The sequence below is a fragment of the Hypomesus nipponensis genome, chromosome 14 (genome assembly GCF_054491055.1).
Source record: "Hypomesus nipponensis isolate SF chromosome 14, ASM5449105v1, whole genome shotgun sequence".
NCBI lineage: Eukaryota > Metazoa > Chordata > Actinopteri > Osmeriformes > Osmeridae > Hypomesus > Hypomesus nipponensis.
In genome coordinates, this window is record NC_140374.1 from 5,560,001 (window position 1) to 5,577,090 (window position 17,090).

At 53.2% G+C, this 17,090-nt stretch overlaps 1 protein-coding gene across 1 annotated transcript in view; it reads right to left on the reverse strand.

Moving 5' to 3' along the window:
* hydin (HYDIN axonemal central pair apparatus protein) overlaps nucleotides 1-17,090 on the reverse strand; it is a 43,754-nt gene that overhangs the window by 22,366 nt on the left and 4,298 nt on the right. The window contains exons 9-43 of the mRNA XM_084671569.1: nucleotides 16,727-16,910; nucleotides 16,537-16,636; nucleotides 16,193-16,311; nucleotides 15,685-15,908; nucleotides 15,326-15,393; nucleotides 12,832-13,067; nucleotides 12,627-12,727; nucleotides 12,002-12,137; nucleotides 11,360-11,524; nucleotides 10,998-11,150; nucleotides 10,375-10,613; nucleotides 10,079-10,295; nucleotides 9,692-9,835; nucleotides 9,448-9,591; nucleotides 8,299-8,612; nucleotides 7,884-7,985; nucleotides 7,445-7,655; nucleotides 6,963-7,172; nucleotides 6,275-6,409; nucleotides 5,648-5,822; nucleotides 5,364-5,488; nucleotides 4,979-5,103; nucleotides 4,241-4,377; nucleotides 3,996-4,123; nucleotides 3,719-3,913; nucleotides 3,399-3,539; nucleotides 2,940-3,179; nucleotides 2,634-2,763; nucleotides 2,356-2,514; nucleotides 1,622-1,786; nucleotides 1,326-1,499; nucleotides 1,020-1,201; nucleotides 785-895; nucleotides 224-407; nucleotides 1-37 (exon numbers count right to left, since the gene is read on the reverse strand). The exon at nucleotides 1-37 is cut by the window's left edge and continues 105 nt beyond it. Coding sequence (XP_084527695.1) covers nucleotides 1-37; nucleotides 224-407; nucleotides 785-895; nucleotides 1,020-1,201; nucleotides 1,326-1,499; nucleotides 1,622-1,786; nucleotides 2,356-2,514; nucleotides 2,634-2,763; nucleotides 2,940-3,179; nucleotides 3,399-3,539; nucleotides 3,719-3,913; nucleotides 3,996-4,123; nucleotides 4,241-4,377; nucleotides 4,979-5,103; nucleotides 5,364-5,488; nucleotides 5,648-5,822; nucleotides 6,275-6,409; nucleotides 6,963-7,172; nucleotides 7,445-7,655; nucleotides 7,884-7,985; nucleotides 8,299-8,612; nucleotides 9,448-9,591; nucleotides 9,692-9,835; nucleotides 10,079-10,295; nucleotides 10,375-10,613; nucleotides 10,998-11,150; nucleotides 11,360-11,524; nucleotides 12,002-12,137; nucleotides 12,627-12,727; nucleotides 12,832-13,067; nucleotides 15,326-15,393; nucleotides 15,685-15,908; nucleotides 16,193-16,311; nucleotides 16,537-16,636; nucleotides 16,727-16,910 — 5,610 coding nt within the window. The remainder of the gene's footprint in view (nucleotides 38-223; nucleotides 408-784; nucleotides 896-1,019; nucleotides 1,202-1,325; nucleotides 1,500-1,621; nucleotides 1,787-2,355; nucleotides 2,515-2,633; nucleotides 2,764-2,939; nucleotides 3,180-3,398; nucleotides 3,540-3,718; nucleotides 3,914-3,995; nucleotides 4,124-4,240; nucleotides 4,378-4,978; nucleotides 5,104-5,363; nucleotides 5,489-5,647; nucleotides 5,823-6,274; nucleotides 6,410-6,962; nucleotides 7,173-7,444; nucleotides 7,656-7,883; nucleotides 7,986-8,298; nucleotides 8,613-9,447; nucleotides 9,592-9,691; nucleotides 9,836-10,078; nucleotides 10,296-10,374; nucleotides 10,614-10,997; nucleotides 11,151-11,359; nucleotides 11,525-12,001; nucleotides 12,138-12,626; nucleotides 12,728-12,831; nucleotides 13,068-15,325; nucleotides 15,394-15,684; nucleotides 15,909-16,192; nucleotides 16,312-16,536; nucleotides 16,637-16,726; nucleotides 16,911-17,090) is intronic.

Genomic DNA, 17,090 nt, shown 5'->3' on the forward strand with positions numbered 1-17,090 from the left:
TGCTTCTCCCTGTCAGCCTGCTCCCTCTGAGCAGCCTCTGCACACACACACACACACATTTACTGCCATTCAAAGTCGTATTCTCCCTAACCCCTAAACATTAATGTAATTCTAAACCTTCACTGTCTACTAAACAATAAACTATCTATTAAACAATACCACATCTGTCTAGATCTGAGTGTGTGTGTGTGTGTGTGTGAGTGTGTGTGTGTGTTTGTGTTACCCTCTGCATCTCTCTGGGCCCTCTCCCTGGCTCTGAAGGCAGGGTAGGTGTTATGCAGGTCCACCAGGTAGATGTGCTGCCGGTTGTTGAAGGCCTTCAGGACCACCTGCAGGGTGCTGCTAAGCGATCGACCGTACGCCGTCTCCAAGCCGTCAATCACAACGCCACGGTGACAGTCGCTCAGCTGGTCGCCAGGACAACACAGCTCAGGAGACAGAATGTTTTGGGGTGTAGTATGGTGTCTGTGTGTGTCTTTGCCTGTGTGTGTGTGTCTGTGTGTGGGTGTTTCTGTGTGTGTGTGTGTGTGTGTTTGTTCCTGTGTGTGTGTTCCTGTGTGTGTGTGTGTGTTCCTGTGTTCCTGTGTGTGTGTGTGTGTTCTTGTGTGTGTGTGTTCCTGTGTGTGTGTGTGTGTGTTCCTGTGTGTGTGTGTGTGTTCCTGTGTGTGTGTGCCTCCTGTGTGTGTGTGTGTGTGTTCCTGTGTGTGTTTGTGTGTGTGTGTTCCTGTGTGTGTGTGCCTCCTGTGTGTGTGTGTGTGTGTGTTCCTGTGTGTGTGTGTGTCACCTGTAGTCTCTCTGCCAGGATGTCCTCCAGTATGTGTTCAGGGAGGCAGCAGCTCACCAGCCCCAGCTCTGCCAGCTGACTCTCACTGGCACTGAGCTGACGCTGCCCAGCCTGCACACACACACATATACACGCATAAACACACACAAATACGACAATTAACAATTGTTAAAGCTCCATCTACAATGCCCTGTGATACTGCAGTGTGTGTGTGTGCGTGCGTGCGTGGACACACCAGAGAAGGTAGGGTGGGCTGTGAGCCGTCGGCCCTCCTGCCCAGCAGGCTGTTCTTGTTGCGTGTGGAGAGGGAGGAGGAGGGGCCCTGGGGCTCAATGGCCTGGCTGCCCTCTGCTGTGTGTCTGGCCACCGCCTCCACACTCAGACCTGCTGCTGCACTCAGCTCCCCTGCTGCCTGGGCTACACACACACACACACACACACATATTATATACACACACACACAAGCACACCATACATCCACCCAGTAAACCCACAGCTCTGTGACCCGTGCTGTCCACCTGTCAGGACGAGGCATGCTCACCGGCCTCCTCCCGCCTCCTCTGAGCGCGCTCCATGGCGGCGCGGGCGCACAGCTCCCTGGCCTGCAGGCAGGTGGGTGTGGCCCCGCTGCAGACGGCCTCCTGCAGCACGGCGTCCAGGCTCAGGCACGCCCCTCCGTACCGCCGGGCCAGCGCCACCGCCACTGTAGTCTTCCCTGGCACACACACAAACGCCACGACACACACATACATCCCAATAGGCCAATCGTGTTCACGCGACTCATTTTGTCCTCTGCAGCCTCCAGGCTCCGCCCCAGTGAGGCGGGGGCGTGTCTACCTGAGAGGGGCGCTCCGTGTACGACGAGGGCGATGCTGCGGCGGTTGCGTGCGGCCAGGCCCTCGGGGGAGAGGTCGATGCCCATGTGGCGAGCGATGGCTCTGGACACGGGGTTGTCCTCCAGCTGGCCCACGCTGCTGCCCCCCTCACTGTCCTCCTTCAGCTCTGGTACCACACATCAACACCACATCAGCACCAAACCAGCCACATCAACACCACATCAACACCACATCAGCACCAAACCAGCCACATCAACACCACATCAACACCACATCAGCACCACATCAGCACCATATCAGCACCACATCAGCACCACATCAGCACCACATCAGCACCATATCAGCACCACATCAGCACCACATCAGCACCACATCAGCACCACATCAGCACCATATCAGCACCACATCAGCACCACATCAGCACCACTTCAGCACCACATCAGCACCACATCAGCACCACATCAGCACCAAACCAGCCACATCAGCACCACATCAGCACCACATCAGCACCACATCAGCACCACATCAGCACCACATCAGCACCACATCAGCACCATATCAGCACCACATCAGCACCACATCAGCACCACTTCAGCACCACATCAGCACCACATCAGCACCACATCAGCACCACATCAGCACCACATCAGCACAACATTTGCACAACGTACGACGCCGACACAAACAGCACCCGTAAGCTGTCAGCGTCAACTGCAGCTTTGGGGGCGGGGCTACCTGCTCCACATGGAGTCCCTTCCTTGGAGGGCGGAGCCCTCCCAAACTCCTCCCTCTCCTCCTCCTGGGATTGGTCGGCCGGCGTGACGGCTAGCTCCTCCTCTTGGCCCTCCCCCCCCCCTGCTGAGTCAGGGGAGTCCTGGTCCTTGGGGCCCGATTCTGAATGGAGCAGCCAGACACACACACAGGGTCATGTCAGAGTCCAATCAGATCAGCCCCCTCGTCTTTCTGGGGGTTTCTGGACAGCAGCGTATGTATGTGTGTGTGTGTGTGTGTACCAGGCTCGGCTGGGTCAGTGTGGTGCTCCCTGTAGTACTGCAGCAGCTCAGGGGGTAAGGTGTCTCCAGCAGACCGTGGGGGCAGCAGCAGGATGTTCTGCTCGTCATAGCCCTTCATCACCCGGAGAATCTAGACACGCACGCACACACACACACTTCAGAATTCAGTCCCATCAAAAATCCCGTTTTCCCTAACCCCTAACCTTAACCACAACTCTCACTCTAACCCTTACCCTCACCTTGACCTTATCCCCAAACCTTAACCATAACCCTTTACTGACCAATCACTCCATTCAATGTTGTTACCTTCTCCTCCTCCAGGTACTGCTTGTCGAAATCCAGGGAGTAGAACTCGATGGGGAAGGGGCAGGGGTTCCTGACCAGCAGCTGGGCCCCCTGGCCAGCGCTGAGGGGCAGGGTGGGGCCCAGCTCCAGCTTGGAGGACGACCAGTCCAGCCGGGGCTCATCCCCCTCGCCCTGCACCTGCAGCCCCGCCCGCCTGCTGCTCTGCTGCACACACACCACCAGCCGCTGGCTGTATGCACGCTACACACACACACACACACACACACACACGGGGAGCGCACACAGACGCACACACAGCACATACACACATATACAGAGAACACACAACAGGGTGAGAGCAAATATACGCAAGGAAGCTTGTGACAACTACGATTGGCATTAAGACTAGCATACAGAATAGGAGTATAAACCAGCCTCAACACGAACACCACCCCCCCAGCTCCAGAGCCTGGTCCTTACCCCCTCCACAGGGCTGAACTTGACCTGGACGTTGACTCTGTCTCCAGGGTAGAGCAGGCCAGCCGAGGGCAGCATCTCAAACACCACCGCAGACGGCGGCTTCTCCTTCCTTCTCAGGTGTAGGGGCAGGTGCTTGTCCAGCTGAACGCACCCACACACAAATGCACACACACACACACGCACGTACATACACACACACACAGACACACACATGCACACACACATGCACACATACATTTGACTACCCTCAAACAAGAGCCTCTTCTTTTTGGGACCTTCTGAGTGTGTGCAGGAGCGGTGCATGCTGGGTAGTGTAGTACCTTCACTCTGGGGCGCTCCTCCTCAGCGATGCTCCACTGGCAGGGCACCGGCTCCGGGTTGGACAGCTGCACGGTGCGCACCTGGCACATCCCACACTGCACGCGGTCAAACCGCAGCGTATCCGTGGAAACCACCAGGGAGGGCATCGTGGCGACGGCACGCAGAATCACCTGCACCGTAGGGCCCCCGGCCACCTGCCAATCAAACGCAGCAGCCAATCAGAGCAGGCATGTCACGGCAGACTGATCTGTGGTTGGTCCCCAGGGATGTGTTTACCTGGATGGGCAGGACACAGCTGACGGCCCCCAGGTCCAGGTTGGCTCCTCGGGGGTCAAACTTCACCTCGAACGTCTCGGTCTTACAGTACGGAAGGTTCTTCACTCTGTCCAGCTCTGTGCTGAAGCCTTGAGGCACAAAACAACATCGCATGCATGAACACACACCCAAAACACACACATACACACACAGGGCCAGACCCAGGGGGAGAGGTGTCAAGTCAGGTTTCAGGGGTCAGGGGTCACCTGTGCCTGTGAGGGGGCGTCGGTCAGCGCGGAAGGACACAGCGGCAGGCCCGGTGTTGGTCACCTTGACGATGTGGGTGGGAACTGTCCCATGGATGACGAAGCCAAAGTCCAGCAGGTACTCAGGCAGGAGAAACCTGCACAGGGCAGGAGGCTGGTCACACCCTGCAGCTAACAATGTGTCTCAGATGTACAACAGGGCTAGGGTTGGCTCGTGTGTGTGAGTATGTGAGAGTGTGCGTGTCCTGTATGAGCGTGTGTGTGTGTGTGTGTGTATGAGTGTGTGTCCTGTATGAGCGTGTGTGTGTGTGTGTATGAGTGTGTGTCCTGTATGAGCGTGTGTGTGTGTGAGTGTGTGTCCTGTATGAGCGCGTGTGTGTGTGTGTGTGTATGAGTGTGTGTCCTGTATGAGCGTGTGTGTGTGTGTGTATGAGTGTGTGTCCTGTATGAGCGTGTGTGTGTGTGCATGAGTGTGTGTCCTGTATGAGCGTGTGTGTGTGTGTATGAGTGTGTGTCCTGTCTGAGCATGTGTGTGTGTGTCCTGTGTGCGCGTTTGTGAGAGTGCGTGTCCCGTGTGCGTGCGTGTGTGAATCTTGGGTGCGTGTGTGTTGCGTGTGTGAGACAGTGCGTCCGGTGTGCGTGCAAGCGTGAGTGTACTACGCGTGTCCAGTGTGCGTGCGTGTTGCGTGTGTGCGACAGCGCGTCCTGCCTGCGCGGGTGCGGTCAGGCTGTTGGCACCTGTTGAGCTTCTTGCGCCACCTGCTGATGGAGCAGCTGGCCTGGCTCTCCTCCTGGCTCCAGCCCACAGCAGCCTGCTCCTTCACCAGCAGTCTCTCCACCTCCATCTGCAGCAGGCCGTCATACTGCTCTCACACGCAACACACACACACGCACGCACACAGACACGCGTATAAACACACAAATATAAACACACAGACACACACAAACACACACAGGCAAACACACTCAAACACACACCAACACACACAGACACACATCCAAACACAGGAACACACACATGCACGCCCGCGGCAGACAGGCAGACAGGCAGACAGACACGGCGCCTCCTTTAGAGGCTGCAGTGAGAGAGCAGAGTGGAGAGGAGTCGGGTGCTGCTGCTGACCGTGGGGACGTAGTCTTGGTCGGGCAGCAGGTCTTCTGCTGTAGCGGGCCTGCTCTCCTCTGCTGCCCTCTCCTCCTCCAGCACCCCTCTGGCCCTCCTCAGCACCTCACTGTACCTGTCCTCGTCTGCAAGACACACACGCACGCACACACACAGTACACACACAGACTCAGTCAACTACAGTAATATAGAGTCACACAAGTCTACACGCACACGCACATAAACACACACTTTGTAAACTGTTCTAGACAGTCAGTTGGAATGTGTGTGTGTGTGTGAAGTACCAAGATGTCGGGGCAGGTCCATACAGAGACGAGGGAAGACCCCCTCCCCTGTGACAGAGATGTTCTCCGGCTGGTAGAAGGCCACCTGCAGCTGGAAGCTCTTGAGGAACACCTCCGGGACTCCAGGAAGGTAACACACACGCAGGGTCTGGGAGGAACCAGCCTCCACGTAGCCCTGACACACACACACACATACACACACATACACAACAACACAAAGACACACATGCGCATGGACACAAAGTCACATATATGTTCACACCCACACATTGGTGCCATAGAGTCAGTTAGACAAGCCCGATTCTGTATGTATGTGTCTGGATGAGCGTGTGTGTCTGCATGTCTGTGTGTGCATGTGTGTGTGTGTCTGTATGGAGGTGTCTGTGTGTACGCGTGTGTGTGTGTCTGTATAGATGTGTGCGTGTGTCTGTATGGAGGTGTCTGTCTGTGTGTGTATGTGTGTGTCTGTATGGATGTGTGTGTGTGTGTCTGTATGTCTGTGTGTGTGTGTGTGTGTGTGTGTCTGTATGGATGTGTGTGTGTGTGTGCGCGTGTGTGTGTCTGTATGTGTGTGTGTGTATGTGTGTGTGTGTGTGTCTGTATGGATGTGTGTGTGTGTGTCCTGACCGAGGCTGGGAGGACAAGGGGCTGGCCAGGCTGGGGGTCTTCAGTGTTCAGTTCCTCCTGCAGGTTGCTGAACTGGAAGCCCACCCTGCCTGTGTTGCTAAGGGTCATCTCTGCCTCGGCAACATGGTCAAACAGCTGCAGCACACAAACACACACAGGTACACACACAAACACAGGTAAATACACACACAAGCACAGTTACACACATCCATAGAAAACCAGGGCATCCATAGAAAAAGAAATTACTTAATGTAAATACATATACACTCACAGATACACACACTAACACTCAGGTACACACATGCACACACGCACACACACACACACACACACAATACAGAGGCAGACACACAGACAGGCAGACAGACAGACAGACAGACAGACAGGCAGGCAGGCAGGCAGGCAGGCAGGCAGGCAGACAGGCAGAACAGCCACACAAACACAAGACATAACGAGGCAGGGAGAGAAATGGATCCGACAAATGGATCTGTCAGATTGCTGATGGGGCAGGAATGCCTTTTTGCTGACTCTCTCGTTCACTAATCAAAATCAATAAGTCCTTGCAGACTATCAATGTTAAGAGACAGGATGTGTTGCATACACAAACAGGAGCAGAGAAGACATCTCATCCTGCACCATCATCAGTGGGCTAGGCTTTCTCCTCTCACACAAGGAATGTCAATCCTACCTGGAGCCCAAAGTCCAGGTGTCTGGTGTCCAGGCTGTAGGCCACCAATGAGGCCTCTCCTTTGAGTGTGATGTCATAGGTGGGCCCCTCCTCCACCTCGCACAGCGCCATCACCTCCGCCCGGACGTGGGCGTGGCCGTAGAAGGAGAAGGTGACGAGCTGGCTCTGTCCTGGCTGCAGCAGCCCGTAGATGGGCAGGATATCAAACACCTGGACACACACGTCAGGTCCAAGTTTATTTGTCGAGCCCGTTTCACACGGGCTTCACATACGCCTGGAGCACTTCAGCCAAGCTAAACCCCTCGAGGAAGACAAGGAGAAACTCCAAAAGTACGAAATTTAAGATAAAGAGCTAAAGAAACCTTGGGAGGAGGGATTCAGCAAGGGACCCCCTCTTCCAGAGATGGTGGGTGACACAAAAAGGTGACACATCAACACTGTCACAATGTCAGGCACATGCAAAGGAGGGTGTGTGCGCGTACCTCTTCCACACCAACGCTGTTGGGGGTGTTGGGGGTGGTCGACTGGGCGTGGGGAGAGTGTCTTCCCCCTGGGAAGATGCGGGAGGCGGGGGGAGAGGAGGAGGGAGAGGGAGTCTCCTTTGGGGACCCCCCTCCTTCCTTGGTGTCATTTTCCAGGTCGGTTTTCTCCGTCTCGCCCTCGTCTAAGGACAGCTGGGAACCGTCACCCTTCCTACAACAGGGAGACCATGTCAGAGCCAAACAGAGGATCACCTGGCAGACACTCGGACATCCACTAGGGCACTGCACACAGCAGCCATCGGAGGGCAGTGATGTCTGTGTCGAGCCCCCGAAAAACAACATCCAGTCATTACAGATTTTGTTATGTGTGTGTGTGAGTGTTTCGACCATACTGGCCGTATGTGACTGGACGTCCAGATGACTGACAAGGCTTCCAGACCTGTTAGAATCCACACGGATGTCATCGTTTGTCTTTTTGGACCAATCAGGTCGCACATCTCTCTCTTCCTCCCGCCCTTCCTTCTCCTGCTGCCCAGAGAACCTGGAGGAGTGGAGAGATTCCACCACATCAGAGCTCACCAGTACCCAGACACTCAACCAGTCCAGACAGCTAGCCCCCCAGCAGCAGCTGGGGAGGGGTGTACGTGATGGAGTAGTGATGATCAACCAGAGAAAGGTGAGAGAGAGAGAGAGAGAGAGAGAGAGAGAGAGAGAGAGGAAAGAGCAAGAGAGCAAGAGAGAACAGAGAGGGGTGTACCTGATGGCTAATGCTGGTCCACCAGAAAGAGGGAGAGAGAGAGAGAGAGAGAGAGAGAGAGAGAGAGAGAGAGAGAGAGAAGAGACCTGATGTGTACCTGATGGCGTAGCGGTGCTGGTCCACCAGGAAGGCCCAACGGTAGGCCACGGCCAGCGGGGAGCTGTTGGTCATGGTGAGCTGCCGCTGGCTCTCCGTGTGGTTGAGCACGCAGCCAAAGTCCAGGCCGGTGCTGGAGAAGAGCAGGTTGGGGAAGTGGACCTCGCCCCGCAGCCCCACCGAGTCCTGCCGGGGATGCTCCCGGTACTGCACCCGCAACTCCTCCTCCGCCACGCGCGACACGCGGTCCTCCCGGTACGATGGCTCGAAGCGCACCCACAGCTCTGCCTGCATGTTCACCCCCATCACCAGGCTCTGGGAAGCAACAACACACGATCAACGGCCAACTGTGGAAGAAATATAGATTTCCTGTGTGCTTACATTATTCATTAATTCATTAAGAGAACTAGTCATTGGATACTAGTTAGTATGTTCTCATGTAAGCTTGCTATTAATAACAGTAGATTGTGTCTATGTGTCAGGGTTAATAGATGTTTGAGATCAGGAGAAAGTACTGGCTAAATGGTCCTTGTCATGACTACAAGGAGAGCTCCAACTATGAACTCTTTAGTCTGAGTGGTCATGTGTTGGGAGCTGTGAATCTCTTTCTCTGAGACTGTTGTAACGTCATTACTGCCTGACTGTCACTATCTATGTTTACATTCTTGTGCCCTATAAAAGATGGTCCTCCGGCCTTCAGAGTGGGAAGAGACATGATTGAGACCTAAGCCTGGTGTTGTGGTGTCATTTATTGTCAGAGGTCTGGTTTTCTCTCCCAATCTGCAGATTGATAAATACTTATTAAAATCCAGAACTCAACTGAACTTAGTCACTCCGTTTATGAAGAGACGGACAAAACACTTTCTTCATCACATCTCACATCAATGCACCACAACACGAGTTATCGATGTGAGGCGAGAGTAGAGGGTGAGGAGAGGAAGAAGGGAGAAGGAGGGAAGAAAAGAGGGGAGAGGCTGAGGAATGGAGGGAGAGAGGAGGAGGGAGGGGGCAGACGACAGAGAAAAAGAGGGAGAGAAGGGGAGGAGAGGGGGAGAGAAGGAGAAAGGAGAGGGGGAGGAGAGAAAGGAGAGCGAGAGAGGAGGCCGGGAGGAGAAAAGTGAAAGAAGGGGGAGAGGGGTGGATCAGAGACCTTGGAGGTGACAGGATTGGAGTCGTTCTGCCAGCCACACAGTCCAAAAGGCCTGGCCAGCGAGAGCTCCAGGGAGAGGGGCAGGGACGACACGTTCCGCAGGATTAGCTTCTGGTACTGGGGGGCCAAACTCACTCCTGGGGCCTGTACACACACACACACAAACATACATTTGAAGGGTGTGCCCTGTTCCCCGGTGGTTCGAAAAGGTTGGTGTGAAAGGGATGCAGGGGTTGCACCCGACCTTCTCCAGGTAGAAGTTGAGCTGCTGGGAGGAGATGTGGAGAACGGGAGCCACAAAGCTGCAGGTCACGTCCACCGCCAGGATGCGCTCCGTCCCACTCTGGTGGCCCAGGATGGCGTGACACACCAGGCGCTCCCGCACCAGCTGGGACACACACACATTCAAGTTATGTCATTTGTGTTTGGTTCAGGTGTGTGTCTGTGTCTGTGTGTGTGTGTGTGAGGAAGAGAGAGAGAGAAGAGAAAAAAGACAGAATGTGAGAAGGGAGAAAAAGAAGAGAGTTAGAGATAGAGAGAGAGGGAGAGAGAGAGAGAGAGAGAGAGAGAGGGAGAAAGAAAGAAAGAAAAAGAGAGAGAGAGAAAGAGAGAGTGGGAGGGAGAGGACGACCTTAGGACTGTCTAAGGAGCCCTCCAACACGATGTCAGCAGAGTGTCCGGGGGCTAGCTCCATGCGGGGGGGCCTGATGCTGAACACGGGGCCGGGGCCCCTGGACTCTCGAGAGCCCTTGCGAGCGAACACAGGAAACCCCTCGCTGGTCCAGTACAGCTGGTGAGAACGCCGGCCACGATTGGTCAGTCTGAGGTGGTACTGACACGGCCCAGAGCTGCAACACACAACACGGTCTCACTAGCAAACAACCACACACATACACACACACACACACACACAGGGGGCCAGCCCACCTGAAGTGGGCCCCTAGGTCCAGGCTAGGGGCGAAGGGTCGGTCTGTGACGATGGTGGTGCCGGTCCCCTTGGCGAGCAGGGAGATGCGGTGTGGCTGTCTGTCTTGGACCAGCAGCAGCAGGTGGTCGTGGAAGCGCAGGGTGTCGTCCAGGTGGGCCACCACTCTCAGCTCCAGCTGGCTCCCTGGAGACACCATGCCCTCGCTGGGCTCCACCCTCCACAGAGACCTGCTGCGGCCCTGCTGACACACACACACACATACACACACACACACACACAGAAGCATGTACATACACAGACGCACCACGCACCGACATGCACGTACACACAAGCATACACGCACACACAGACACACCGTATAGCTTAGAGGACCTGAAAGTGCTTCATGAGACTGTTCAGGCTCTGAGGGTAGTGAGTGTAGGAGGAGCCAGTGAGAGGGAGGGAGGGAGGGAGGGAGGGAGGGAGGGAGGGAGGGAGGGAGGGAGGGAGGGAGGGAGGGAGGGAGGGAGGGAGGGAGGGAGGGAGGGAGGGAGGGAGGGAGGGAGGGAGGGAGGGAGGGAGGGAGGGAGGGAGGGAGGGAGGGAGGGAGGGAGGGAGGGAGTTCCATCTTTACAGAACCCACCATCTGTGCTGAGAAGAGCGCTGGGATGGGAGACTCGTTACACAGCTGCAGGGTTCTAGAAACATCCGTCAACACTGGGATGGAGCCAAAGTCGAGATGTGTGGTCGCAACGAGCACCTCAGGACCCTTCCCAATACAGGACAGCAACACCTCCTGCCAAACCACAACAGGGCCGGGGTGACACACACACATATACCGCATATATACAAACACATACATATATATATATATATATATATATATACACACACAAACATGCACAAACACACACGTGTACACACATACACACACACATATACACACAGTATATACACAGACACATAAGTATGCATATGCACATGTGCGCACACACACACACTGACCAGAGGGGGCTCCGTCCTGCCAAACACAGCGATGAGAGCGGTTTGCTGCAGCCGCCCCACAGCCTTGGCCTGCAGGACCAGGGGGATCTCCGCAGCACTGCCGGGCTGCACCACCCCTCTGGGGTGGGCGCTGGAGTACACCAGTGCCGGCCTCTCCTCGTAATCCTGCACACACACACACACACACAATTACACACACACACACACAATTACACAGAGGTGCAAAAAACATTTAGACATATATACGTAGATAACCGCACAGATGGCTGAGCGGTTAGGGAGTCGAGCTATTACAGTAATCAGAAGGTTGTTGGTTCGATAACGTTGTGTCCTTGGGCAAGGCACTTCACCCTACTTGCCTCGGAGAGAATGTCCCTGTACTTACTGTAAGTCGCTCTGGCTAAGAGCGTCTGCTAAATGACTAAATGTAAATGTAAATAAACACATACATACAAACACGATTACACAAATACTGAAAGTTAGACAGGCTAAGGGTAAGGCTAAGATATGTAAGGGTTAATTGGCGTTGAGCATTGATTGAAAGTAATGGAGGCGGCAACGGTTGCCAAGGGTGGGTGTGTCAAAGCCCTCGAGGTTTAAGAGTCAGTTAGACGAGCCAGAATGTTTGGCAGGGAGTCACACCTGGAAGAGGAGGCCATAGCAGGCTGGGAGGTCACTGTTGTTGGTAAGCTTCAACATCTGCTCATATGGGTAACCAAGGAAACAACCGTGGTACTCTAGGAATGAGGTTTCCACGACAACCTCTGGCACGACGCACCTACGAAGCCAGAAAACATCAGCAACATGCAGGTGGTCATTTTTGTCCTTGTGTGTGTGATGTCAAGATCAAAAGAAGCAGACAGTGTACAGGTGCTTTAGAGTGGCCTACCTTAATCGATAGGCTAGGCTACTGACCATTTACAATAAGTTGTTACGTTAATTATTAATTGGCAGCATTTATGCCATTCAGAACATACTTTATGAGTGGAAGGGGTGTCTTTAAGTAGCCTAACCTTATTGCTTTAGGGGAAATAGGACGAAGATATGTGCAACATTACATTAGCTATTACACAGTAGACTATTACATTAACCTGCTCCAAAATATAGTAAACTTCGTTTCGGATGGGGGGAGGGGGGGGGGTTGTTGTTCGGACAGACCTGCCCCTACTGCTAAAATAAAATCCTAAATGAAACACTGTGGAGGTGTGACCTGGTTGTGTGTGTGTGTGTGTGTGTGCGTGCGTGTGTGTGTGTGAGGTGTCTGGACCTGGCTGTGATGGGCAGGGCCAGCACCTCCTCCCCCACTCCCTCCACATCCACCACCAGTGCCAGACGGTAGCTCCGCACCCTGTTAGAACACAGTGTCACCTACACACACACACACACAGGGTCAGAATTAAACCATGACGTCAAAGATTCCTCGGTATGTGTACTCCAGTGGTGAGTCCCCCAGCCTCTGGTGTGTACTGTACCTGAATGGACATGTGGCCCTGGGGCCTCACCATGCCAGAGCGGGGGCTGAGGCTGAACTCTGTCGGCCTGCTGCCCTCGCCGCTGCTGCACGGCCAGTCCGCCCGGGACAGGTCGGCCACCTGGGAGACGCTGGTCACGCTGGGGGCTCCGTCGCCGTCCCCGGGGACACGCAGGGCAAACACCATGGGAACCAGGGAGGTGTTAGTGAGGCTGCAGGTCAGGGTGTGAGGGAAGCCTGGAGGGCAGGCAGAGAGACAGACAGACAGACAGACAGAGGAAATAAGAGAGAGAGAGAGAGAGAGGGGGTTAGGTGCAACACACAGAGAGTGATAGAGAATGAGGGACACACAGAGGAAGTGATAGAGAATGAGATAGAGACACAGAGAGACACAGGCCCCCCTATTTTGACGATCTGAAACGCAAGTATCAAAACGCAAAGCGCAAGTAACTTTGTGGGCGTGACTTCAGCTTGGTTGTTATTTTGCCGGCGGGATAAATGACTTTGCGCCTGGCATTACTAATGGGTGTGGTTTAGGTGTAATGTGCAATAAACCAATCAGAGCATCATCTCACATTCCCTTTAAGAGCAGCGCTTGTTCCATGGCGAATTGCTATTATAACGGTGGATTTGCCAGGCGCACACCAGGAGGTTCACAGGAGGAGACCGACGTTCTCGTCAGAGCCGTAAAAGATAGAGAAATGACATTGTATGGGAAAGGCAGAGCAGTTTTATCATTGCACTAAATTGCCCGCTCATGCTGTTCATTCAAATTATTATTATTATTATATATACATATATTTTATTTTTTCAATTGTTATAGCCTATTTTTTAATTGTTTGGTTCTTAGAATTAGTTTAACTAATGTACTTTTGTACTTAAGTTATACCCGTTTATTGTTTGCACCTTCCTGCCACAGTAAATCATATTTGTGTAACAAAAGCTTCAAGGCGACTAAACCGAATTCTGATTCTGATGGGCATGGGAGAAGAAACCTAACCAAATTAGCTTCGGTCATGGGAGGAAATTGCCACAGTTGTTACAAATAAAGTTCACATACATAGAAATTTCGTATGAAAATCTTTTTATAATCATTGAGGAAATGTAAGACGCCATCAATCAAAACAATGTAACATAGCTTCGCAGAAAGAAGACCCTGGCCTCGCCAGCAGTGCGCACGGACCAAGTTGGCGCCCTTAAAATAGCATCTGAATAATGCGCCATTGACTTTACAGTTTTTCACAATTGCTAAAACACATTCTTGAAACAGTCACCCATTTTCTCAAAACTGTAAACACAAAACCTCATCTTCAAGCACTATTTACAAAACCTCGAATTCTCTTGCAAAATGAAACTTTTGCCTCAAAACAGTTTTACCTGTCCTCAAAATCAAACTTTCACCTCAAAACAGATTTACCTGTGCTCAAAATCAAACACTGGTCTCAAATCATAAACAAAGTGATCAAAATGATATACACTATCAAGCAGTCAGTAAACTATACACCAAAAAATTGAAAACACATTGTTCAAAACATATAGTTATCAAGGAGAAGTACATTTTTACGTAATCTCAAAACTAATTTCATATTTATCCGTCATTGTCTTTTGATGAACGAAAACATGTTCTATCATAGTAGCTCAACATTTATCAGAAAATTACTACTCTGCTTTGCTCTTTGCAATTGTTCTTGTTCTTTCTCCTCCTTGTACCCCTATACAGTACTATACTGGCCTTGCATAGTTTGTCACCAAAGGGCACTCTACAACGTCCCTGTTGGCAACACGAGTGGGGCAGAGTGTTAGGGAAATCTGTTTGTTTTGTTATGCGTTTCTGGATTTTTTATTTCATTACAGTAATTTTCTATATCGGCCGATATATCAGAGTACTATACCCTGCATCTCACTACCCACAACTCACTCTTGTTCTTTGTTGATATAAACCTGCAACCAGGGAACGTTTGCGCCTGAACACGCCTCCTTTTTCGCTGAACCGCCCACGGGAGCGCAAAATCATTTCGATGTGCGTCTGTGGAGGGAAAAGTCGGCTTTGCGTCGAGTGCAAACTAGGAATGACACTTGCGTCGTTGACTAAGTCAATTGTGCTGGGTGCAAGATAGGGCCCAGCAGAGAAAGAGTGAGAGAAAGAGGGAGACAGAGAGAGAGAGGGAGAAGAGAGAGAGGGAGAGAGAGAGAGAGCGTGAGGAGGGGAAGGAGTGAAAGAGAGAGAGAGAGAGAGAGAGAGAGAGAGAGCGTGAGGAGGGGAAGGAGTGAGAGAGAGAGAGAGAGAGAGAGAGAGAGAGAGAGAGAGAGAGAGAGAGAGAGAGAGAGAGAGAGAGAGAGAGAGAGAGAGAGAGAGAGAGAGAAAGAGCGTGAGGAGGGGAAGGAGTGAGAGAGAGAGAGAGAGAGAGAGAGAGAGAGAGAGAGAGAGTAGACAAGCAGGACATCCGTGGTGTTGTTGCAGTCAGGACAGCAGCATGTTGGGATGTCAGACTCACCAAAAGACACGTCTCCAAATGTGAGCTCGGGGATGCTGAAGTGGAAGGTGGGGCCCATCACACGTCCCCTGGAAGAAAGATCACAATGAAGGTGAGGTGTTACAGCTGACGTTGAGGAGGAAGTGGAGGAGGAAGTGGAGGAGGAAGTTGAGGGGGAAGTGGAGGAGGAAGTGGAGGAGGAAGTTGAGGATGGAGGGTCAAGGTTGAAGTTGACGATGAAGTGGAAGATGAGGAGGTATGGGAGATCTACCTGAAGGTGGGGAGTTATGAAACAGCAGAAGTTGACAGTGAAGTTTAAGGAGGAAGTGCAGGAAGAGGAAATGGAGGATGAGGGTTAAGGAGGCGTGTGTGTGAGATACCTGAAGGTGAGGGTCAGGGGCTGAGGGTTTCCAATCACAGTCAAGAGGATTTCCTCTGAGAAGTTTCCCAGGGTGCTGCAGGAGAAGCAGACCTCCAGGGCGTGGCACTTCCCAGGGGGAACCACGCCCTCTGCTGGACAGAAGGAGAAACAGCGGCCGAAGGCTGAACTGGGACTCTCCACACTGTAGGGGGCGGTAATGAGCCCCTGGTTGGACAGCAGCACCTGAAAAAACACACATAGGAATATTTACATGACAATTCAACTGTATCGTGTCTGAGGCCATTCAGTTGCATAAGTGGGGTGTGATCGCTGCCCAGGTCAGGTTCGAAGGCCTGTGTAGGATCAGATGATAATTCAAATGCATTTAGCAGACGCTTTCATCTTACTGTAAGCAGCTTTCATTTGAACCTGCGACCTCTTGATCTGCTGTCGAGCGCTCTAACCACCGATCCGTACCCTCCCACCCTCTCATCACACTTCTGACAGGACCTTCCACACTGCTGTACCTCATAGCTGTGCTTGGAGCCCACAAAGATGTTGCCCATGTCGAGGAGATCAAAGTTGGACTGGAGTTTGGGGCCGACCCCCTCCCCCTTGATCCTTAAAGGCAGGCGAGACTCGCGACCTACAGGGAGGGAGGGAGGGAGGGAGGGAGGGAGGGAGGGAGGGAGGGAGGGAGGGAGGGAGGGAGGGAGGGAGGGAGGGAGGGAGGGAGGGAGGGAGGGAGGGAGGGAGGGAGGGAGGGAGGGAGGGAGGGAGGGAGGGAGGGAGGGACATGTTGCAATGAAACGGGGTAAAAACTGCTTGGAAAAACCTCCTATCCGCATCAACGCCGCACGTCAACAAACACCTGTGACGTCGCAGTAGAGCGTGAGCTGGTAAGTGGTGGCCTCCCGTGGTTTGAAGATGATGCTGATGTCTGCGGAGGAGTTGGGCCAGATGTCCCCCTCCTAAACAAACACAAAACACCTCGTCAGTTCCCTGACCAGGCTCCCGACCGGTGCTTCTCCACAGCCCCACCGCTGGGCCAGGGAACCCACCAGGGGCTCCACGGTGATGTGGCTGTGTAAGAGGGCCGGGTGCTCCTGGCGCAGCTGCCGCCGTCGCTCCTGGAAGGTTCTGGAGAGCAGAGAGAGGCGGTCTCGCACGGTGGGGTCGGCGTCACACTCGGACAAGAAGTTCTCCATTTCATCCTCCTGCTCCTGGTACAACTCTCTGCACTCACTACAGAGAGACAGGGAGAGAGAGAGAGAGAGAGAGAGAGAGAGAGAGAGAGAGAGAGAGAGAGAGAGAGAGAGAGAGAGAGAGAGAAGGAAGGAAGGAAGGAAGGAAGGAAGGAAGGAAGGAAGGAAGGAAGGAAGGAAGGAAGGAAGGAAGGAAGGAAGGAAGGAAGGAAGGAAGGAA